The sequence below is a fragment of the Mustela erminea genome, chromosome 9 (assembly GCF_009829155.1).
Source record: "Mustela erminea isolate mMusErm1 chromosome 9, mMusErm1.Pri, whole genome shotgun sequence".
Lineage (NCBI taxonomy): Eukaryota > Metazoa > Chordata > Mammalia > Carnivora > Mustelidae > Mustela > Mustela erminea.
Window position 1 is genome coordinate 52,445,426 of NC_045622.1, and position 25,900 is coordinate 52,471,325.

The window sequence follows — 25,900 nt, forward strand, 5'->3', positions numbered from 1 at the left end:
TTTACAGAGGCAGAAATCTTTTTAGCAAGCAATTGCCTTAGAAAGTGAGATAATTACTGAAGAGCAAGTAAAGCAAGTAGAATTTTGACTTTATTATTTAATAGAGTATACCTCGATATTTTTCTCCCATTGATGAATATTGTTTTTTACTAGTGAAATGAAAAATCTGCTTCCCTTTCTTTAAACTATTTCTTTAAAGTAATGCTAATTTTCTGGGATATTTCTGGTGTTGGAAACATGTTTCTGCCTAACTCTGAAAAGAAGATTATATGACAAAAGTTATCTAGACTTTAGAATTCTGGTTTTTTTTTAAGCTGTAAGACATTCTTTCTAAATGATTGATAAAATTAAAATGTAACTGAACTTTGCAACTTAAAATCAAATGGAATATTTTTATAAAAATAGAGATCCATAAAAGAATTTTCTATATTTGATCTTCTGAAAATTTAATACCTAGACGGTATATAGTGTCTGCTCTCAGACTACAAAATGGAATTAAACTAGAAATCAGTTACAGAATGAGATCTTTAAAATTCCCACATGTTTAGATATTAGCTAATACATGTCTTCATAACACATGGATCAAAGAAGACCTCTCAAGACAGATTGTTTAAATTATTTTTAATTAAAGGAAAAGGAAAATAAAATATATCAAAATTTGTGCTTGAAAATTTTCAGTGAAAACAATACTTAGAAGAAACTTCTCATATAAGCAAAGGCTGGTTCTTTGAAAAGATTAGTTAAGATTGATAACCCACTAGCCAGGCTAGCTAAGAAAAAGAGAGAGAGCAGACAAAAATTAGCGATAATCAGAAATGAAAAAAGGAACGTCGCTACAAATTCCGTTAACATCAAAAGGATAATTAAGGAATACTATGAACAACTCCATGTCCTCAAATTCGTAACCTTGATGAAATGGGCGAATTCCTTAAAAGACAGAATCTGCCAAAATTCTCACCAGAAGAAATAGACAAATATGAACAGGGCCTTCTCTGTTAAAGAAATTGTACCAGTAGTTAATAACCTGAAGCAGAAAGCACCAAGCCAAGATGGGTTCACTAGTGAATTCCACCAAACATTTAAGGGAGGAATTATACCAGCTCTCTTCAGTCTCTTTCAGAAGATCGAACAGGGATAATTCCTGACTCATTTTATAAGGCCAGCATTACCCTAATAACAAAATGAGGCAAAGATATTACAAGATAGGAAAACTTTAGACCAATATCTCTCAGGAATATAGATGCAGAAATCCTCAAAAATTTTTTTTCAACATCATACTTGAAGTCCTAGCTAATGTACTAAGAGAAGTGAAGGGATTAAGAGGGAGAGATTGGGAAGGAAAAAATAAAGCTGTCATTATGTGCAGATGAGATGTTCATCATTTTTATAGAAAGTCTGAAAGAGTTAATAAAAAACATTTCTGGATTTTATAAGTGATTATAGCAGGGTGGCAGGAGATGAAGTTAATATACAAATGTCCATTACTTTCCTGTATATGATCAATGAACATGTAGACTCTGAAATCTAAAACATAATACCATTTATTGGGGTGCCTGGGTGGCTCAGTGGGGTAAAGCCTTTGCCTTCAGCTCAGGTCATGATCCCAGGGGCCTGTGTTCGAGCGCCACGTTGGGCTCTCTGCTCCGCAGGGAGCCTGCATCCTCCCCTCCCTCTCTCTCTGCCTGCCTCTCTGCCTACTTAAATCAATCAATCAATCAAACATAATACCATTTATATGATCTCCCCCAAAACTGACATACTTAATCAGATAAAATAAATAAATCAAATAAAATATGAACAAATTTATCTTAGGAAAAATATAAAACTGATGAAAGAACCCAAGAAGAGCTAAATAAAATGAGACATGTTCCATATTTGTGGATAGGAATATTTAATACTATCCAGATGTCACTTCTCAACTTAAAATCTATAGACTTAATGCAGTCATAATCAAAACTCCTGCACATTATTTTGTGGATATTGACAAACTTTAAAAAAAATTTATATGTAGGGGCGCCTGGGTGGCTCAGTTGGTTGAGCGTCTGACTTCGGCTCTGGTCATGATCCCTGGGTCCTGGGATCGAGCCCCACATCGGGCTCTCTGCTCAGCAGTAGCCTGCTTCCCCCTCCCTTTCTGCCTGCCTCTCTGCTACTTGTGCTCTTTCTCTATGTCAAATAAATAAATAAAATCTTTTTTAAAAAATTTATATGTAAAAGCAAAAAGCCCAGAGTACTCAACATGATACTGAAGAAAAACTAAGTTAGAAGACTGACACTAACCGACTTCACAACCTGTATAAAGTTGTAATTAAGACAGTGTGATATTACTTAAAAGAAGAGACAGATACAGGGACACCTGGCTGGCTCAGTTAGTGAAGCATGTGACTCTCAATCTTAGAATTGTAAGTTTGAGCATTGGATGCAGAGATCACCAAACCAAACCAAACCAAACACAAAAAGAGTAGACAAATACGTAGTGTAGCAGAATAGGGAGCCTTGAAATAAGCCCATATGAAGGTGCAAAGGCAGTACAGTACAGAAAAGGTAATAATACTGGGGGGGAAAAAAAAGGATATCCATATGCAGAACAGTGAATCTAGATACAGACCTTACACCCTCAACAAAAATTAACTCAAAATTAATTATAGACCTCCTTATAAATGCAAAACTATAAAACTCCAAGAAGATAACACAAACAAATCTAGATGATTTTGGGTTTGGTAGTAACTTCTTTGGTGTAACACCAAAGGCACAATCGATGATAGATAGTGATAAAAGCTGGTATAAAAGCAGTGATAAAAGCTGGACTTCATTTTATTTAAAAATTTCTGCTCTGTAAACTGTCAAGATAATGAAATCTAAGCCACAGACTGGGAGGAAGTATTTACCAAGGATGTATTTGATAAAGGCCTGTTATCCAAAATATATAAAAAACACTTAAAACTCAACAATAAGAAAACAACCTGATTTAAGGGGCATTTGGTTGAGCATCCAGCTCTTGATTTCAGCTCAGGTTGTGATCTCCAGGTCATGGGGTTCGGCCCACCTTGGGCTTCCTGCTCAGTGGGGAATCCACTAGCCTTCTCCCTCTCTCTGCTCCTCGCCCTGTTCACACTTGCTCGCGCTCTCTCTTTCTTTCTTTCTTAAAAAAAAAAAAAAAAAGAGATCTTCAAAAAAAAAAGGAAAAAGAAAACAACCTGATATAAAATGGACCAAAGACCTTAACAACACGTTGCCAACAAAGATGGCAAATATACGCATATATTTGTATGGATATACACATGAAAAGTGGTTCACATCATATATCATCAGTGAAATATAAATTAAAATGAGATACTACTGTACGCTTATTAGAATGGCCAAAATCCAGAACACTGACCACAGCAGATGCTAATGAGGATGTGAAGCAACAGGAACTCTCAGCCTTTGCTGGTGGAAATGCAAAATGGCTGCTTTGGAATACAGTTTGATGGTTTTTTATAAAATTAAACACCATATGATCCAGGAACCAAATACTCCTTGGTATTTGCCCAAAGGAGTTGAAGAGTTATGTCCACACAAAAATCTACAAACAAGTGTTTATAGCAGCTTTGTTCATACTTGCCAAAACTTGAAAGCAACCAAAATGTTATAACTGATTAACTGAACACTAAGAACACTTTGAAAGTATGTAAATTTTACATCAATAAATATTTTAAGAATTGTAATGGTTTGACAGTCATTCTCAAAAAGCCAAATTCTAAATAAACAGTGTGTCAAGTTTTCATGTATCCAAAATGACAAATTCTGTCAAAGACATTTCTAAACCATATGCTGCTAGTATAGTACAGTGATTGAGAAGATGGTCTTGGAAGTCAGACTATAATTCAATCCTGCCTTTAATCTGTACTAACCATGATGTTAGGCAAATTACTCTACCTTTCTGTAGTGTCCTCACTTCCTCCTCTGTAAAATGAGTGTAAGTATAGTACCTATTTAATCAGGTTATATTGGGATTATATGAACTAGTTAAAGTGCTTGGAGTGGTGCCTGGAACATAGTAATTACTTATGTTAACTTCTGTTATTGATACTACTGCTGTTGATATTACTCATTAATGTCTTCCTTTAGGTTCTTGGCCCCCATAAGAAATACTGTCATACTCCATTATCCTCCCTGTTTTGTCACCTGTTAATTTGGATTCAGATGAAAAAGATGGGATATTATTGGTGGACCCTATAATCATATACTATAGATACTTACAAAGAATTGCTATATTCACACTGTGCTGTGCCATGGAAATAGATGCAATGCAGTTTCGTAAGGAGTTCCAAATTGTGGGAAAAAGATATGGGGAAGTAGTAAATGATAATAGAGGGTCATAATTGTGATCTGTGTTGGAGATCATTCTGGTGTGTGCTCTTTAGGACCCAGATACTTGGCAGAATATGATGCTAGTGCTTGGCTTTGTTTTTGTTTTGTCTGTTTTTTTGTTTTGTTTTGTTACGATATTGTACTGTCAGCTCAATTGATTCCTAAAGATTTAATCCCTTTCACTAAGTCTTAACTCTGAACAGCCCTTAGACTAGAAAAAATCATATTCCACAACATAATAGATAGGATGATATACTCCATTTCACCAAAGTCTAAATTAACTTCAGATACAGATAGTGCAACACAAGAGTTTTTAGAATCTATTTAGTCAGTCGGTCAATCTGCTTGTTAGTCTGACCTACCCTTTCCTCTGCAACATATTTGTCCCGTCTCAGTTAATAGCAGTCACATCCTTTCACCTGCTTAGATCTAAAACTTGGGTCACAAAATTTGACTATTCGTTTTCCTCTCCTGTCACATCCACTGTATCAGCAGATCCAAACATCTCTCCATGCAAAGTGTATCCAGTGTGACTGTTCCTCATCCCCTTTATAGCTGTGTTCTCATCTAAGCCATCATCATTTTTGTTTTTGTTTTTAAATTTTATTTATTTATTTTTTTTTAAAAGATTTTATTTATTTAACAGAGATCACAAGTAGGCAGAGAGAGAGGAGGAAGCAGGCTCCCTGATGAGCAGAGAGTCCCATGTGGGGCTTGATCCCAGGACCCCGGGATCATGACCTGAGTCAAAGGCAGAGGCTTTAGCCCACTGAGCCACCCAGGTGCCCCTGGTTTGTTTTTATAAAGAGTGATTTATTTAATTCAGGAGAGGGAGCATGTACACATGCATCAGTGGGTGAGGGGTGTGGGGAGGGAGAGAGGGAGAATCTCAGACTGAGTATGGAGCCAGAAGCTAGGCTCCATCTCACCACCCTGAGACTATGACTTGAGCCAAAATCAAGAGTTGGGCGGCCAACCCACTGAGTTACCCAGGCACCCCTTATTTTTGTTTTTAATACAATTCAGTGGTTTTTAGTATATTCACAAAGTTGTGCAGCCACCACTGCTGTCAAATTCCAGGACATTTTCCTCACCCCATAAAGAAATTCTGTACTGCATACCCTGCACATTAGCAGTTTTAATCACCATTCTCCCTTTACCCAGCTGGTGGCATCTGCCAGTCTGCTTTCTGTTCCTATAATTTACTATTCCAGACATTTCATAAACAGAATCATACAATATGTGGCCATTGTGTCTAGCTTCTTTTGAAGAGCATAATCATTTTAAGGTGCATTTATGTAGTTAAATCAGTACTTTGTACTTTTTTATCGCTAAATAGTATTGTCTTATAGGGATATACCACAGTTGTTTATTCATTCTGTGCTTGTCTTAGAAAGAATAGTTGTGGTAGCCATGCGGAACATATTCCAGGCTAAGAGCGGAAGTGCAAACAACTTACATCCTGAGAGAGAGAGAGAATGAATGGTATTTTGGAGGGATATATCTAGTATACCTGAGTGAAGGAATATTTTAGAGCAAACAGAGCCAGCAATGGAAGGAGAGAGAGCAGAGCACTGAATTGTTAGCATCCATAGTCTATTTTAAGAGTTTCTATACATAGTGGTAAGAGTTTTGGGTATAATTTGAATATATGTTTATTTATAAAAATCCCCTCTGACTAGTTCAAAGTTGGGATTTTAAAAAATATATTTTGCGTATTAAATCTCATCTTTAGATCAAAACAGAATTCCAAAGTTGGGTAGTTTCCTGTTTTCATATAATTATGACTACGTGAATCTTGCATTTTAACACAGTAGTCACGTTAAAGCTTTTTAGGGAGTTCTCCAATAAATTTTTCTGCTTAATTCGATTGTTTTGTAGTCTAGTAATTGACATGGATTTTGTAGCAGTATTGGTTCTCTTCTAATGCTGGAAGCTTTTTAAAATAGGTATAGTGAACAACTTAAATTCAGTGAACAACTTAAATTCAGTTCGCAGCATCACTTCAAAAAATAACAAGAAGCTTGAGGCACTTTTTACATATGGAATTCTTAGTGTACTAAACACAGTAATAACATTAAGTGGATAAAGCCTTAGGTTAGAAGCAGATTGGTGTAATGAAGTTAGGAAATAGGAACCTGGCCAAAAATAATTTTTTTTAAAGATCGTATTATCTGTCAGAGAAAGAGAGCAGAAGTAGGGGGAGTGGCTGTCAGAGGGAGAAGCAGGCTCCCTGCTGAGCAAGAAGCTAATGCGGGACTCTATCTAAGCTGAAGGCAGACAGGTGCGTAAACAACTGAGCCCTCCAGGCATCCCCAAAATAAATTTTTTTCATGTCTCTAAGTTTTAAGGTAATTTTTTGTGAAGTGGAGGCAGTGCCAGACAGGATTCTGAAAAAGCATTCGATCTTAATCTGACCTCTTACTATAAGATAATTAAAATTCTAAAACTTCATTTTATTTATAATATGTGTAACCTATGGATGCATTCTCATACACAATATTAATAAGATGTATAAATCTATGTGCTCATTCACATACATAATAACAAAATGGTTGTCATTTTAATTCTGAAGAATTGTCCGTCAGTGGCAATTATTTTCCCTAGGAGGCCATTTTAATAACATTCGAGTGAATCCTGTCTTTTATTCTATAGATAAGGAAGCTGAAGCCTAGTGAAGTTACAGGACTTGTACAGGAGCACTTAGCCATCTAGGTTAGAACAGGAATTCTTTTTATTCATTAAATATTTCCTGACTTAAGAGCCTACTTCATAAGGCACTGTCCCTGCTATCATCACCAGAGTTGAACTGGGGTAGAGGTTGCAGGGGACAGGAGGATAGAGAACACGTGTGGCATGACAGACAAGAACAGAAGTAATTTCATCTGAATGGGAACTACATAGGATTAGAGGTGCATACACAGTGTTTTGACAACATAGAGGGGAAGCTCATGGTGTTAATTAACTCAGTGGCAGATCTAGAACTGACTTTTCCAACTTTTAGTCCAAGGTTTCCTTTTTCTCTTCACTGTTACACATTGCTTATCTGAGAAGGAGAAATATCCCAAGTGAGCTTTCTTGTTTATAGGTGGCATTTAAATCAGCCATCTAATACAGCTCTGGTCTGGGTATTAAAGATAGAGAATTAATAGGTTAAATCTGATTTATTTGGGATTTTCTTGTATTTTTGGTTCAAATTGAATTCTCATCCTGTAGTTGTAAACTGTAATTGACAGAACAGCATTCAGTTTCCCGAATTCTTAGGTTTTTTAGCTGTGTTGTAAGAGCTGACTTTGCTATAATTACTCAGACCTGGATCGTAATTTTATAACAGTATCAAATGTTATTCTTTCTCTAGGTAGAACAGAGTTCTTATTCACAAATGAATCAAGAATGTGACCCATTTTGTTTAAAAAAGTGCTTCTTCAAGGAAATTTTACATTGCTTTTGTACTCTTTAGAGATTACATAGGACTTTTAAAAATTATTTAACTTTGATTTTTGTTTAATTTTGTTCCTGCTGTTCTTTTCAGCCAAAGAGATTCACATTGCCATTTTAATCCGTAGGGTATATGTTTCTTCTGTTTTGGAAAATAATATATTTTCATATGCTTTTCTTTCCTAATAGTTAGAGTCAAGGTTAATTAAGATGAGGTGTACCGGTGTTTTGGATGTTCTTATATGTGTTTTTCTTTTTAAAATTCTAATTTCTAATAGGTATTATTCTGAAAGCTCTTTAGGACAGGATTACAATTTTTATGCTGTTTTGTTTTTTTCCCTTATTTAGAAATCGAAACGAGTTGGCTGAGACTCTTGCCCTGCTGAAAGCACAGATTGATCCTGTGCTACTGAAAAACTCTAGCCAACAGGACAACTCTTCCCGGGAAAGTCCCAGCTTAGAGGATGAGGAGACTAAAAAGGAGGAAGAAGCACCTAAACAAGGTTTTTTTTGTGTGTTTTGTTTTGCTTTGTTTTGTAATTTCTTCTCTCTTCTTCCACTTCTATTTCCAACTATATTAATTAGAATTCTTTCAGTTTGAAAAATTGGAAGTCTTCCTGTAGAGGGAGATTGATTTTTCTTTTCTTTAATGAAAAATAAGCAGCAAAAGGCCATTGAGTACATTTCCTCTTTTATATTGTACATTTATAAAATTTAAATAAAAAGTATTCAGATCATCACAATGTATTTTTTGCTAATTTTAAGAATTCAAAGATACTTTATTGAACTCTTATTATTGTAGTAAAATATGCATAACATAAAATTTATCATTTTAACCATTTTTAAGTATACAGTTCCATGGCATTAAGTGCATTCACATTGTTGGGCATCTGTCACCACCGTCCATCTCCGGAGTCATCTTCCCCATCTGAAACTCTGACAGTTAAATACTGACTCCTCATTTATCCCTGCACCCCCAGCCCCTGGCATCCACTATTCTGCTTTCCATCTCTGTGAGTTTGCCTGACTCTTGGGATGTTCTGTCCAAGAAATCATAGAATATTTGTTCATAGACTATTTAACTGGCTTATTTCACTGAGCATAATGATAGGCTGAATAATATTCCGCTGTATGTGTTTATCACATTTGTTTATTCATCTGTCTGTGGACAGTTGGCTTCTACCTTTTGGCTGTTGTGAATATTGCTGGTAGGAACATGAGTGTACAAATAGCTGTTTGAGTCACTGCTTTCATTTCTTTTGGGTATATACCTAGAAGTGGAATTGCTGGATCATATGGTAGCTTGCAGATCTGCCATACCACTTTTTACAGCTGCTGCGCCATTTTACATTCCCCCTAGCTGTGTTACCTTGCAGTCCACCAAACGCTACACATGCATTTTCAGTCATCATAGCATCTCCTTGAGGAAACTGCTGTTATTACGGTTTCAGTTTTATAGATGAGGTAATTGGTAAGTTTATAAATTTGCCCTGTGTCCTATATGTAATAAATGGTCAGAATCTGGATTTGAACCCTGGTCTTGTATCCCCTGGACTCTTCAACTACAGTAATCTAGGGCTGTACTTCTCAAACTTCAATATGCATGCTGTTTATCTGGTGATCTTTTTATAGTGCAGGCACTGAGTACATTGGTCTTGTGTGAAGTTGATGATTTGCCATTTTAGTTACCAAGGACCTAGGTGATGCTCAGGCTGCTGGTCAGAGAATCACACTTTGTTTAGCAAGGTTACAGAGGCAGTTTCCTTCTAACCTTTTATTTATTTAAATAGAGCAGAGTCTTTCAGACAGCTGTTCCTGAAAATATTCCTCAGTGAATACTGATATTTTAACACTAAACACAGTTAACAGAGAGGCTGTGGGGGAGGACATCTGTTTAAAAAGTAGCACAGGAAGAGGAGCAAGACATTTAACCTTCTTTGATTTTCTCCTTTCTCTTTTAAATAGTGTCTCCTCTTCTGTTTCTCTTACTCCAATAGCAAAATGTTGCTTACTCATTTAGGAAGTACTTAATGTACACCTGCTATGTGTTAAGCACCGTTTTAGACATGAGACTTCAATAAGTAAAGACAAATCCTTGCTTTTGTGAAGCTTACATTAAAGTGGATAAAATAGCTGACACATACCATTGACCTTGTGCCAAGTACTGCTCAGTGCTTCACATGTGTTAAATCATATAATCTTCACAACCACTCTGTTAGGTATGATAGGTAGGTAGTATTTCAGGTTTTTTGTGGGGTTTTTTGCGTTTTGTTTTTGTTTTTTCCAAGTGAGCAAAGGGAGTCAAAGGAGAGATTTGAGTGACTTTCCCAGGGTCACACAGCCTGTTAGTGGCATGCCCAGTGTTCACACCTGGGTAGTCTTTGGTCTTTCTCTGGGGTTTGTGTACTTTAGATGCTACAGAAACACATAATTTGTGGAAGTCGACATTTTTATTCAGCCCCTAAAGCCCCCTCTCTTACTCCGTCCTCTTGATGTAGTTATTGTGTTCTTTTCCAAGCAAGACCAAAGAAATGGGATTCTGACTTGTCATTTTTATTACTTTCAGATGTAAATAAACATTGCCTTTGGGCAGGGAGGGGAAGGAAAGCAGGGATGTTTGGAAATCAGACATGAGGAAGAAAAAAAATAAACAGGAACTGCGGAAAGAATAAAACAGCTACTCTTCATTCTTGCAGCTAAAATAGATTTTTCTTTGTTTGTTGAATTGTTATGCTTTGTATCCAACGTTAGTAAATTTTTTTTTTTTTAAGTGCCAAGAAGAAATGAATTGCTTATAAAAATAAGCAAAGAAAAGATCCAAAGATGGCATCATCTGTCTTAAAACATTCACTAACTGAGTAATTAAATCATTTTTTATTTCAAAGGTAATTGAAATTGTCTTTGGAAAAGTCTGAATTTCTTAAACTGGCATTCAGAATCTCACAGTCTGGCCTCGAATGATGTTTCTAGTGTTATCTCCCATTAGTTTTTTACATCATCACTGGTTCCGGGTTAACTAGATGCATTTTCTCCTTGTGTCTTGGGCATTCCTTCTGTGTCCTTATCATGCTTTTATCTCTCTGGGATACTTTTCTTGCACTCTGGAAATTCTAGTCATTCAGGGCCATCTGGAATCTCAGAATTTTGATCTTTTTCTAAGTTCTGCCAGCAATTAAATACTATTTTTTTTTCCTACTTATATTAGGGTCAGTCATACCACCAAGCTTGAAGCTCTCAAATACTTGCTGACTTGTTCTTCTCAAACTGTGACAGATGATAGATTTCAAAGCAAGTGTTAGGTATAACGTAAGCCCTTCTCTATCTGTTTAAGACCCAGGATATCTTGTTTGGTGGTATACTACCAGAAGTTTCTATTCTTCTAGGACACCATAAAGTTTAATGTATATTTTCACTCCATGTTAGATACTCTATTCTAATTTGGAAGGTACCAGAACACTAAAAAAGAAGTATGAGGAAAAACAAAGTTGAGGGAAATCCTAACCTTTGGTTTCTTTCTGCTAATTGGAAAAAGACTTTCCTTTTGTTAGCTTTTGTATCATACACTTCTGCCTATATGCAGAATGGGTAAAGACTACCACTTGAGAATGTTTAATAGAGAATTGAAATTGTAGATAGGTAGCTTACAAACCTGATTTGGCCTGAAAACTTTTTTTTTTTGTTTTTGTTTTGTTTTTAATTAAGGTGAAAGTCAGCATTTTAAAGTATACCATTCAGTGTTTATTTGTTTGTTTTTGTATATTCACAATGTTTGCAACCATCACCACCATCTAATTATAGATTTCTATCACCCCATGAAGAAACCCTGTAATAATTAAGCAGTCACTTGCCACTTTTTACCTACCCCTATGACTGAATAATATTTCCTTATATAGATACACCACATTTTGTTAATTCATTCATGAGTTGATGGACATTTGAGTTGTTTTCACTTTTTGGCTATTATGAGTAATGCCACCGTGAACATTCATGTACAGATTTTTGTGAGAACATGTTTCCACATGTGTGTGATTATTTTTTGTTTTGTTTTGTTTTTTAAAATTTGAACTTGCTGTGGACATTTAAAACTGGAAATTAGGGGGCGCCTGGGTGGCTCAGTGGGTTAAAGCCTCTGCCTTCGGCTAGGGTCATGATCCCAGGATCCTGATATTGAGCCCCGCATCAGCCTCTCTGCTGAGTGGGGAGCCTGCTCCTCTTCTCTCTCCCTGCCTGCCTCTCTGCCTACTTGTGGTCTCTGTCTGTCAAATAAATAAATAAATAAATCCTTAAAATAAAATAAAATTATAAATTAGAAGAGCTGATAACAATGGAAGTTTGTTTTTGCCTATCAGCAGTGAGCTGTACCTGAGTGATGTTTGACTCTCCTTAGAATTTGCATTCTCCAGTTTACCTTAGTCCTCTCTGTGTCCCCTGAAATTGGGCTTAGTCTCAGTTGCTTAGCCTAGTACTTACATTTTGTTTTTCTTATGATATAGTTAAAGTAAAAAAATTATTATATTCATATATATGTCACATGTTGAAAAAACAAGAGAAAGAAAAATGGGAAGGTGACTTGTTGGCAGCAGTGAAGAATATTCCTGTGGTTACAAAAGGTTAAGTAAGCTATTGATGATTCTCTTATGGCCATTACTAATGTGATTTCTGATATAAAGTCTAAATTCAACATGGCAAAATAATACAACTTAATCTATTATCTTAGTCTGCCTGTCTGCCATAACAAGATACCGAGCTTGGTGACTTTAACAAGGGAGATTTATTTTCCCCCAGTTTTGAAGGCTAGAAGCCCCAGGTGGAGTGCTAGGAGACTCAGGTTCTGGTGAAGGCTTTCTTCCTGGCTTACAAATGGCTTCCTTCTCTCTGCCTCATGTGGCCTCTATTTGTGTGTGTAGTCAGAGAGTGATCTGGTATTTTTCCTTTTCTAAAAGGGCACTAGCCCTATTGATTGTGGCTCTACCTTTTTTATATCATTTAACAATAATTATCTCACTAAGACCCCATCTCCAAATACAGTCACATTGGGGATGGGGGCTTTAACATGAGCTTAAGGGGGGAATAATTCAGTCCATACATATAGTGTTATGAAACAGTACTGTAGTAATATGATGGGTAAGGGAAAAGATACCTAATGGAGAAATTAGGAGGGCCAAGGGGAGAACTGCAGTTTTAAGATTTGTTTCTTAATGCTATGATTTGTTTCTGAATGCTTAGCTGAACTGAAGACTCCTCATGGGCACTGCAGATCATCAAGCCTCATAGTACAGAAAAGTCTTGTACTGTATGGTTCATTATATGTATTTATGTATATAGATATATATATGTATCAATATATATAGATATGTACATATCTATATAGAGATATATATACATATATCTATGTATATATAGATGTATATAGATATATATACACATGTATATGTGTATGTATATAGATATATACATATATCTATATATATCGATACGTATATGTATCTATATACATCGATATATATATAGATATATGTAGATATCTATATCTTTTCTTTTAATTCCATTGTACTTGGACATACAGTGTTATATTAGTTTCAAGTGTACAATATAGTGATTAAACAATTCCATATATTCCTCAATGGTTGATGAGCAGTTACAGATTTTTAAGATAAAAATATTACATGTGAATCAAAACTATTTTTTTCAACGTTGAGTTTGGGTCCAGCAAAAAATGTGTCCCAACTAGACTGAGCATTTATATACGTAAGTGCAAATGCAAATACACTTGTTCATTTGTTATATTCTGTATTGTAGCTGATGAAAGCACAGATAATAATAGTACCCATAGTGATTTATTTGTAGCATTTATTAATCATTTTAAATGACAAGAGCTAATTTGGATATGGTTCCTTAATGAGCCCCAACTTTAGGAGATGGCTTTTTTGTGTATTGAGGGGAAATTTTAAAATACAAATGTAGGGGCACTGCACTGGCTCAGTTGGTGGAGCATGTGACTTTTGATCTCAGGGTTGTAGATTTGAGCCCCATATTGGGGGTAGCAATTACTTAAAAATAAAATCTTTTAAATAATGATCTAAATAGGTCATACTTAGAAAAAGTTACCTAGACGTGATCCTCCTTTGACTATTGTGATCATATCAAACCAAAGCTTAAATTTGAGATGATGACATTTTATAGAGACATTTTTTTTTTTAGGATTGTATTTATTTATTTGACAGAGCACAAGCAAGGGGAGCAGCAGAGGGTGAGGGAGAAGCAGGCTCTCCACTGAGCAGGGAGCCTGATGCAGGACTTGATCCCAGGATCTGGGGATCATGGCCTGAGCCGAAGGCAGATGCTTAACTGAGCCACCCAGGCGCCACAGAACATGAGGCATTTAAAGACAAAGCAGTTCCCACACCTATGCAATGTGAATGCTATATACTTGCTCCTGAAGTTGTCAGCTGGGAGAAGATAGCTCCTAGATGCCCATATGAATTTCTATATAGACTGTGGCAAAGCCTATACCAGGTTTTAAGCCCCTACTCCTGTTGGCAAGCTGTCTTACATCCATCTTGGTGGACCATGCAGTGTGATCTGTAGAGGTCTTGTGAATCTGAATGCTTAGCTGAACTAAAGAAGACTCCTTATGGTCACTGCAGAGCATCAAGCCTCATAGTATAGAAAAATACTGTATTGTATGGTTCATTCATTATGCAAAAAATTGACCTATGAGTCAATCTCTAAGAGTTATCCTGTTCAAAAGGTTAATTACCATGACTGTGAGGTTTCATTTTTAACTTTTTTACACACAAAAAACATCCATATAATGATACAATGAAGTTTTGTTCTTTTATCTTTAAAAAAATGCTGTCTGGGACTCCTGTGGCCCATAGATGGCTTAGCCATGATGTGGTGGAAGGAAGCCTTGGTGGGGGGTGGGGGGGCAGGGATATATTTTTAATATAATTTAGGTTAAAAAAAAAAATCTAGCCTTATCAACTAATATTTTCTCAAAGACTCAACTTGGCAATAAAATTGAACACTTTGGATATTATAATTTTATTAGTTGATTCACTCATTTTTATGAACTTGATTCAGTAGGAAATATAGTAGATATAGAATAACCTGGCCCACTTTCCTACTGTAGTTGGTATCCAGAAATGGATATGATAGCCTGAATTGTGAAATAGATTCTCTGACTTCAAATTTAAGAAGGAAAATTAATATTGTTCAGTTTGCCTTCTAAAGTAATACAAACTAAGTTTACTAGTGTAGTACTGAAAACTAAATAATGATGGCATTCAATTACAAAAATTATGTAAAAATCCTGAAAGTAGATTTCATGTATACAAAATTCTATCAGTGTTTGCTAATACTTCATGCTCACCAGCAGCTGTTTATTGGCATTTAACATATAGTAGTAAACTCCCTATTAAATGACTGAAGGCCAGATTTTGTGTTGCATATAACAGTGCTAACTGCATACTGGATCCAACACTGTCGTAATGACCAGTCCCTGGTCCCGGAAACAGTGATCCAGTTTCTGATTCCAAATCAAAGGAATAATGAATTAAGAAATAAAATAATAAAATAAATTAAGAAATAAAATAATAAAACCTTAGTAGCTTTTTAAGATTCAAAACACAGTCACCAGCATTACACATAATTTTATATTATGTTCAATAAAAACAATTTAATTTTATTTCTAGCTTTATATTTTTCGTACCCTCATTTATGTTTTCTTGCCTGGCTCCTGTGGCCATTAGAGTTTGTAGCCCCTTCCATAGAAAGGGTGGGTACTAATTGTTACAGCTATAAAGAAATGTTTTGATATGGTATGGGTGTTTAAATGAGAGACTTATGGGTGGATTTTATTTTTTATTTATTTATTTTTAAATATTTTATCTATTTGAGAAAGAAAGAGAATGAGAGAGTGAGAACAATGAGGTGGGGAGGGTCAGAGAGAGAAGCAGACTCTCCTGAGCAGGGATCCCAATGCTGGAACTCGATCCTGGGACACTGGGATCAAGATCTGAGCCAAAGGCAGTCACTTAACCAACTGAGCCACCCAGGTGTCCTATGGATGGGTTTTAAAATGTCCTTGTCCTTGTACTTTTTAAAGATTTATTTATTTATTTGACAGACAGAGATCACAAGTAGGCAGGCAAAGAGAGAGGGAGAAGCAGGCTCCCCGCTGAGCAGAGAGCCTGATGCAGGGCTCTGTTTCAGAACCTCGAGATCACAATCCAAGCTGAAGGCAGAAGCTCAACCCTCTGAGCCACCCAAGTGCCCCCCAAATCATCCACTTCTATATTAACCATGTTAAATAGTGTTTCACTACAGAAAAGTATAGAGAGAGCAGATAAATAGAAGTGTTATTATCACCTTGTTATGATATCTTAGTTTCCTTTATAAAAGCAAAAGAAAATATATTATTTTTTATCATCACCATCATTCCTTCTTTACTTTAGGCCTGCCTTAAATTGTCAGGTGAAGGACAAAATACATTGAAGCTTGCATTTCTTTTATTTTTATGCCAGGAACAATAGAACACAGACCATGTTACTTTTTTTTCTTTTTCTTTTTCTTTTCTTTTCTTTTCTTTCTTTCTTTCTTTCTTTCTTTTTTTTTTTTTTTAAGATTTTATTTATTATTTGAGAGGGACACACAGCGAGAGAGGGAATGCAAGCAGGGGGAGTGGGAGAGAGAGAAGCAGGCGTCCCACTGAGCCGGGAGCCTGACGTAGGCCTCGATCCCGGGACCCTGGGATCATGAGCTGAGCTGAAGGCAGACACCTAATGACTGAGCCACCCAGGCACCCCCAGACTATGTTGCTTCTTATATGAATCATTTGTGCTTACTGGAGAGGGAAGGAGGAAGGGAAGATGGGAAGGAAGGAGAAAAGCGAAAGAAATCTTATGATTAGATTAACTGTTGCTGTTCTCTGATTAAGTTTGTTGTGACTTGAATTAGAAGGAAAATTGAAGTTATCATTCACAATTTTTGAAAAATGGCAGTGGCATTGTTTTTGAGTCTCTACAAATTTCTTCATTAAAGGAACATATTAATAGCAAAAATTAAAAACTCTAGACAGTATTGGAAACTAAGGTCTTAAAGGGGCTCTGGGGTGCTTGGGAATTCTCAGACTTCTCCAGCCAGACCTCCCTTCCAGAATAAACTCCACACTGAGCTTTGTCCAAACTGCTAGGAACAGAATCCAAATTAAGTAGGACAGGGGCAGTATAGGCATGCAAAAAAGAAGCTCCAAATAGAAGTATGAGAAAGGAATAGGGTTCATTCATCTCATTAAGTAAATCACTTTAAATTTGAATATCTCACAAAAAATAACAAGTCGGGAACTCTAGAGCTATGAAATTAGAAAAATTATCTATTTGACAGAAAAATAAGCAACTAAAAAGGATCAAAGTAAATCCCACAGGATTATAAGAATAAACACTTATCCTAAAGACATTCCCACAGAACGTGAAAACTATAATTCATAGGTTGTAGAACTCAGAAGAGTCAAGATTTTTCCCAGATCCAGGAGAAACATCAGAGTGAACAAACTCAAGGATCAGTGCCTTTGCCAAATGGGAAATGGAAAGCTGTGTATTTTTTTTTTAATCAAAAAGAAATGAAAAAAGAGATAAAGATTTGACAGAAAGAGATAAGGATTTGAAGATGGGAAAGAAAATCCAACAAGTCTTCACAAAAAAGAAAACCAAAACCAAAGCAAGGGAGCAGACAAAAATACTGAAGTCTGCTTAACAAAACCTCCTGAAACAAAGTTGTTAGACTGCATTTTGAAAAGGTACTATGTACCTTGGAAAATCAACCCAGAACAACGAACATCAAAACATATTTATTGGGATTTGAAGAAGAAAGCCTTTAGTTATCTAGGCAAAAAGACCATGTGACTTATAGCAGAAAGAAAATCGGACTGCTAGCACTCTATTTGAAAGCAATGCTTTATGATACAATAAAATGCCATAATGTATGTAAGGCAACAGAAATGTAACTCAGGGATTGATTATATGTCCAGCCAAACTGGCTTTCAAATAAAGACTGCGATAAACTTAACCAATATCTGTGGTCTGTTTTAGAAATCTTCAAGTGAATGAGCTTCAGATAGCTAGAATAACTATCATAATATCAGTGGTCGATGCTGTCAAAATACATACAAACATATTCTTTTTTTTGTTACTAATTCATATATATGTTTCCTACTTCTGTTTATGAGAGGAATCTTAAGAATGACGATACCCTGGTAGTAATGTGCACTCTTAGTCTCTAGATTTTTATTCCAAAATATCATTCTCCAATAAAAGAAGCCAGCGCTCCTTAGATTGATTCTGGAGTTGGGCAGGAGAATCTGTATTCTGGAGAATACAAGATGAGCCTGAGACATCATAGAATGCCAGAGTCTAAGGACATGCTCAAAAAAAATTGGGGCATGTCAGTAGTGTACAGGTGCCGATAAGAAGTAGCTCTCAGTAGTGAAAGCAGAAACTGTTTTAGCTACAAATTTATACAATGATAGAATTAAACCATAGATTTAAACAAATGCCCATGAGCTCTACTTATATAAGTACATAATTGTGTAAATAAGTAAATAGAGGTGAAGGGGCAGCCTTCTTTGCAGACAGATATGGATTAGGAATGAAGGAAATACAGAATCACCATGAGGGAAACTCTACAGTAATAATTGTTGCAGACAAGGTGCAGTTTATGGAGAAACAGAATATTAATATAATTTCAGTGTGGCTCCCGAAGACACCTACTTTTTACAAGGAGAAAAATGGTAAAAACCAGAGCCAACAATGCCTTAACTAAAGGATTAGGCATTGACATATCCTATATTCTCTTATGTGATGCACAGCATCTCTTTTTGTGGGATTTTTGTCAAAAATATATAATCTCAATCTAATATTGAGAAAACATTTAAAAGCCAAAATTAAGAGGTATCCTAGTAACTGTGTCAGAGCAGAAGAAACAAGGAAAGATTGAGGAACAGTCACAGATTGGAGGAAACAAGAACAAACACAAGAACAAAATGAGACCTGGATCCTTAAATGGAAAGGACGTTGGAGGAAAATTTAAATAAAATCTGTTTAATTAATAGTATGTTACTGTTGTTAATTTCCTGATTTTATAATTATACTATAGGTGTCTAAGTTGTTAACTTTAGGAAAAACGGTGTGAAGGTATACCTGAACTATTTTTGTAACATATCCGTATGTCTAAATTTATTTCAAAATAAGATTTTTTTATTTAAGATTTTATTTATTTATTTGACAGAGATCACAAGTAGGTGGAGAGGCAGGCAGAGAGATAGGTGGAGAGGCAGGCAGAGAGAGAGGAGGAAGCATGCTGAGCAGAGAGCCCAATGTGGGGCTCGATCTCAGGACCTTGGGATCGTGACCTAAGCCAAAGGCAAAGGCTTAACCCACTGAGCCACCCAGGTGCCCCTCAAAATAAGATTTTAAAAAGAATGTTGGGTGAGCATTGAGTTTGTGGTTACATGTAGCTGCATCTAAGTGGCCGATAATGAGATAATGTGTACTCAGTCGTTAATGGATATGTGTTTTGACAGTGGAGCTATAGTAGGACAGATGGAGAAAGAATGGGAAGAGTACACACAAATAACTCTTAACTTTTTATTAAATCAATTTGATGATGGTGTCAATACTGTTTTTCTGAGAATGTTTTGTATCTAGCATGAAAAAGAAAAAGTAATAATATTTTAATTATATCACCCATGTTGTCCTTTAAAACCAAGATTCTCAGAGTAGGGGGTAGATTATAAAATGTAAGATAAAAGAGATTAAGAAAACACTGAAATAGCATTATGAATTTATGAGGTTTTTTTTTAAAAATATATATGTGTATTTACTAGTTCTATCTACTAAAAAAACTTAGAAACAGTGTCCAACGCAACAGTAGTGATCAGCCTTAACACCTAGATTGTATTTGTGAAAAAGTTTCCCACCAATTCAGGGGCATAATGGGAATGAGCCAAGAACCATTTTGTCATTCCCGGTAGTATGCATGTTATCAAGTCATGTCAAAAAGACTCAAGGGCCAGGACAACTAGGTGGCTCAGTCGGTTAATCATCCAAACTAAAACATTGATCTCAGCCAGGTCTTGATTTCAGGGTCATGAGTTTAAGCCCCACACTAGGCTCTACAGAAGGCATGGAGCCTACTTAAAAAAAAAAAAAAAGACTCAAGAGCCAATTTAGAGATCCTAATGAATATGCCTTAAATCCATGATTTCATTATGATAGTAAAAGAAAAATTGGTTACCTTTGGAGATTTCCAGTGATGATCAAATTATTGTTTTGAACATTGTTAAATAAATGAAAAGAAGCAAACTACTTATCCTTCCTTTCCTATATGAACTGTACCACTGTATAATAAAATAGTGAATTCATAAAGTTTATGGAATTTATTCCAGCAAGTCACTGATGAAGGAATGATAGAATGGGAATATCACCGTTCTGCAGTTCCTGATAAATGTTTTAGATAGAGAGCGTCAGTATCTGTTAACATTACAAAAAGAGGGAAATAAATCAGACATTAATGCCTTTTGATAAAGAACACACCATCACTGAAATAGTTTTGCTGCAAAAAATTGAACTGGAATCTGATGAAGGCTATAGATCAAAGTGACTATTCAAGGGACAAAAAGGGCAGAGGAGCATCGGAGTGCAGTCAGCATCATCCAGAAATTATAGAACAAATGATTCAGTGACTTGAACAAATAATTTCAAGAAAAGTAAAGGATGGAGGGGACAACAGAAAATTAAAGGGACAGAAAAAGGAAAATATTACACAGGTAAAACTAAAATAAGGACTTGCTTAACATAAAAGTCAGGTTAATTGTTTTTCTTGGTAGGGAGAGTGAATTCTTGGGAAGAGGCATGTGTAGGGCTTGCAAAATAGCTGGCAAGGTCCTAGTTCCTATTTGCCTTCTAACAATTTATTAATCTGTTATTTGTTTACTGTGTATGCCTTCCAGATCGCCACAGAAATATTTCTGGGTTTCTAATTGACATGACAGATTGGTGCTTGAGACAGGCAGAATATGACAATCCTCAAGGAGTTCACAGCTTCCTTAAAATTGATGCCTTGCTAGAGACAAAAAGCAACCTTAGCTTAACAATAGCCAGATCTCCAGGATCCTTTAAGTCTTCCTTAATGTAAGAAAATCATTTTGGAAACTCCCTTTATTCCTCCTCTTCCATCTTAAAAGTGTATAATCAGTCACTCTTCACAACCCTAGCGCAGCTCTTCCTGCCCACAGGTCCTGTCCCCTTGCTTTAATAAAAGCAACTTTTTGCACTGAAAAAAAAAAAGATCTGTTACTTGTTTTGTGTGACTTTATTTTGTTATATTAATTATAAATAAAGCCTCTGTTAGATATCTACCGTGTAGTTTTTAAATAAATTATAAAAGAATTGGCATCAAGGGTACCTGGGTGGCTCAGTTAGTTAAGCGGCAGCCTTCTGCTCAGGTCATGATCTCAGGCTTCTGGAATCAAGCCCTTTGCTGGGCTCCCTGCTCAGTGGGGAGCCTGCTTCTCCCTCTACCTGCTACTCCCCCTGCTTGTGTGTTCCTGCGTGCGCGCGCGCTCTCTCTCTCTCTCTGTCAAATAAATAAATAAATAAAACTGGTACCAATTCCTATCCCTTTAGCATGTAGTAAATTGGTTGTACCAATGTGTTAGTGTAGGTAGCTCCTATTACTTGTACATTAGGCACATGATACTGATAAAATCAACTGATAAGTGCAGTATTTTGGGCCCCTTTTGGAAACTGTAAAATCTGTCAACATCTTTACAATGGCAAGTTTTTTTGCCAAGCAAAATATTTCAGTTGTAAAAATATATTCTTCTCATAAGTATGGTTGATACTTTACCTATAATATTTCATTCATTCATTGCAATCAACAAATATTTATTGAGTACATGCTGTATATCATATATTATTCTTGGTAGTTGGAATAAGCCTGTAAGCAAAATCAATTGAATTCTAGCCTTACAAAGTATGGGGAGGTAGACAATAAACAAAATCAGTAAATATGCAGTGTATTAGATGATCATAAGGAGCTATGGAGGTAAAATAATTGGGGGATGAGGGAGGGTGTAACTTTAGATTGGGGGTTAGAAAAGGACTCACTGAAAATGTGACACTTGAGTAAAAACTAAAGGATTGGCTAGAGCAAGTCCCTGAGGGGGAAGCATTGTCTATTTAACATGTTAGGACAAAGATTGGCAGAGTAAGGACTGCAGGCTAAAGGGCCTGCTATTCTTTCTTTTTTGTTTAAAGATTTTATTTACTCATTGGAGAGAGAGTGCTTGTGAGCACACAAGTAGGACGGAGGGGTGCAAGGAAAGGGAGAGCATGAAGCCCAATGGGGCTTGATCCCAGGACCCTGGGATTATGACCTAAGCCACCCAGGTACCACCTGGTCTGCTATTCTTTTGTTAGAATGTATCATTTCTTTTAGTGTCTTATTGTCCATAGTTGCTGTCTTACTACAAAGGTAGAGTTGAGTAGTTGCTATATAGACTAAAATATTTACTATCTGACCCTTTACAGAATAAATTTGCTGGCTCCTGTATTATAGCAAGGTGAGTAATACAGCTGAAGCTGAATGAGTGAGGGGTATTATAATACAGGAAGAAAGGAGCTCAGGGAGGTCAGGCTGTGGGAGGTGGGGGAAAGTGGTGTGGGGGTTGTATAGGGCCTTGTGGTTTATTGAGAATGGTTTTTTAAAATCTGAATAAAATGAGATGACGTTGAAAAGCTTTTATCATGAATTCTCTTAAAATAATCCCCAAACAATTCTTGTTTCTCTCCTTGGTCTTCTTTCAACTACTTGGCATAGGACAGCTACTGAGGTTCCATTAAAACAAGTGAGATGATAACATTGTTAAAACCTTACTGGGGGGCTAGATTGCTCAGTCATTGGAGCGGCTGTTTTTGGCTTAGGTCATAGTCACTGGGTCCTGGGACTGAGCTCTAAATTGGGCTCTTTGCTCAACAGGGAATCTGCTTCTCCCTCTCCCTCTTCCTCTGTGCTCTCTCTCAAATAAAAAAATAAAAATCTTTTAAACAAACAAACAAACAAACAAAACCCTTCCTGAGTAGACTAGAGGAGATAAAATCCAAAACATAGGTAGAAGGATTGGGCTTAGCTTAAAATAAATTTCTATTTTAACAGGAGTAGGTTTACAGGTCAGGTGATGGGAAGGAGCTTCTGCCTCGTGGCTTCTGTTTTCTCTGTGAAATGGAGGATGGAATCATCTGAAAATGTGGACATAGCAGAGAGATTGCTGGTGTGAGGATAGTGAAGAACATCGAGATAGTTAATGCTCGAGAAATGTAGGAAAGTTACTGGCAGTGTCAGTGTCTTCAGAGATAGCTGGTGACCATGACTTTATTGTAATACCTACCAGTGTTACTCCTTCCTGTATCCCCAGTAGCTGATACAGATCTCTGCTCATTATAGATATGTTGTACCTGTTTACTGCCAATTAATTTTGAATGTATGTTAAAAAGGTTAATGTAAACTTGCTTACCTAAATTATGAATGCTGAATCTGAATGGTTGCTTTCGTGGTGCATTGCTCTGCTATCATTTAATGTTCCTTAAGCCCTAATTGGCTGTCTTGCAAAATGGTCAACATATTTTACTCTGGTTGATAAACAGAATGAGAGTTGGTTCCAGAGACATTTAGCAGTACCATTGTAGAAACAGTAGTGTATACATACTTAATTTTAATGACAAGTCATCATGAATGAGAATAGCGTGACCAGTTATCTGTCCTCTCTTGTCTAGGATTGTCTGTTTTAGCATGGCATGTCCTATGTCCTAGAAAACCTCTCAGTCTTGGGCAAACCAGGGTTTCTTACAGTTGGGTTGCTTATAATTTATCTCACTGTAGAGAAAATACATGTTTGCTCTAGAAAACTGGGGGAAATGTAAAGCAAAAAATAAAAATTATTCATTGTTTTGTGACCAAGAGGGAAAAACCACTGTTAATATTGTGATTTCTTTCTTTCCAGTGTTTATTTTAGGCATGGTTGTTTATTTATTTGATTAGAATTGAGATTATGTGATAAATGCAATTATATATATAATAAGTACAAAAAGTACTTACTTCACTATGAGGATTTTCCCATCTTCAAAAATATCTTTTTTAAAAAATTTCTTAAAGAAGAAAGTTCTACATATAATTTAAGCACCTGATAAATATTGATTATTGAGTATAAAGACTTAACAAATATTGATAATTGAGTAGTTGTACCAGTTTGTACTAACACTGTCCGTGAATGAACATGTTCCTTTCAGCATACTCTTAGAAGTTTTGAATGTTCTCACTAAAGGAAAACTTTGCTCTTCGGTTTGATTAAAAATTGTAGTGTTTTTTGGAAAAAAAAATTGTAGTGTTTTTTGAGTTCAAATTTCTTTGATTGATAGTAGAGTTTGTACATTTTGTCATCTTTGAATTATCTGTTCCTGTCATAACCGATTTTTGTTTAGGGCCTTTCATTTTTTTTTTTAAGATTTTTTTTATTTATTTGACAGAGATCACAAGTAGACAGAGAGAGGGGCTAAGAAAGAGGAGGAAGCAGGCTCCCTGCTGAGCAGAGAGCCCGATGTGGGGCTCGATCCCAGGACCCTGGGATCATGATCTGAGCTGAAGACAAAGGCTTTAACCCACTGAGCCACCAAGGTGCCCCAAGGGCCTTTCTTTTTTTTTCTTAGTTTTTAAATGGTCTCTTGCATAAGTGTATTTATTAATCGTCAAGTGCAGTATACCTAAACAGCTATTAAATGTGTCATGTCTTTGCCAAAATCTCTGTAAGTTGGTCATATAAATTTAGAAGAATAGTAAATCAAATAGTTATATAGTATGCATAATGTATAAGACAACTTTGTATGAGTAAAAGCTACATCTTAAATTGTGTTGATGTAATTTATCAACACAAGGCTAGAATTTATTGCCATTTCAATTTATTCAGTATAACCAGGGGATGTTTGAGTGTCTTACCGCAGGTAATCACAACTCTTCACAGTGGCATAGTTCGTTAGAGTAATAAGAGAGATTTGTAAATAAGTAACTGTAATTTCAGGGGCACCTGGGTGGCTCTGTTGGTTAAGAATCTGTCTTCCTCTCAGGTCATGATCCCAGAGTCCTGGGATGGAGCCCCTCATCATGCTCCCTGCTCAGCGGAGAGCCTGCCTCTCCCCCGCCACTACCCCTGCTCATGCTCTCTCTCTCTCGCTCTTTCAAATAAATAAAATCTTTCTCTTTTAAGATTTTATTTATTTATTTGACACAGAGAGAGATCACAAGTAAGCAAAGAAGCAGGCAGGGTGATAGGGGGAAGCAGGCACCCCATTGAGAAGAGAGCCTGATGCAGGGCTCTTTTACTTGCCCCCCAAGTAAATAAAATCTTTTTTAAAAAATTGGAATTTGGGGGCGTCTGTGTGGCTCAGTGGGTTAAGCCGCTGCCTTCGGCTCAGGTCATGATCTCAGGGTTCTGGGATCGAGTCCCGCATCGGGCTCTCTGCTCAGCGGGGAGCCTGCTTCCCTCTCTCTCTCTGCCTGCCTCTCCATCTACTTGTGATTTCTCTCTGTCAAATAAATACATAAAATCTTTAAGATGCAAACTATTTTTTTAAAAAAATGGAATTTGGGGTAATAGTGCTATTATAAAACCCTATAGAAAACAGGATGCAAACACAGGACAGGGAGTGGTTAATTCTTAGGAGGGGAAAAACTCAGATAAAACTACATAAAATAAAATTTAAAAACTACATAAAATCAAGTGATGTTTAACTGGGCTTGACAGATTTTAAGATTTTCCCAATAATGTAATAATAATAATGATTATGACATTATTATGACCAATAATGATTATCATTGAATGCATCTTTCTGTAATCATTAACAATCATAGGGGATAGTTACTGATATTTTAATTGTTTTACAAATTGGGAAAGAGGAATTGCAAGGTAAAGAAGAGTAGAAATGGCTTTCTAAGCAATGATGGCATCTTTGGGATTTGTATTTTCTTTTTCTTTTCTTTTTTTTTTTTTAAGTTATTA

At 36.2% G+C, this 25,900-nt stretch overlaps 1 protein-coding gene across 2 annotated transcripts in view; it reads left to right on the forward strand.

Moving 5' to 3' along the window:
* RSF1 (remodeling and spacing factor 1) overlaps positions 1-25,900 on the forward strand; it is a 163,040-nt gene that overhangs the window by 91,275 nt on the left and 45,865 nt on the right. For both annotated transcript variants that reach the window (XM_032358042.1, XM_032358041.1), the window contains exon 5: positions 8,140-8,294. In XM_032358042.1, coding sequence (XP_032213933.1) covers positions 8,140-8,294 — 155 coding nt within the window. The remainder of the gene's footprint in view (positions 1-8,139; positions 8,295-25,900) is intronic.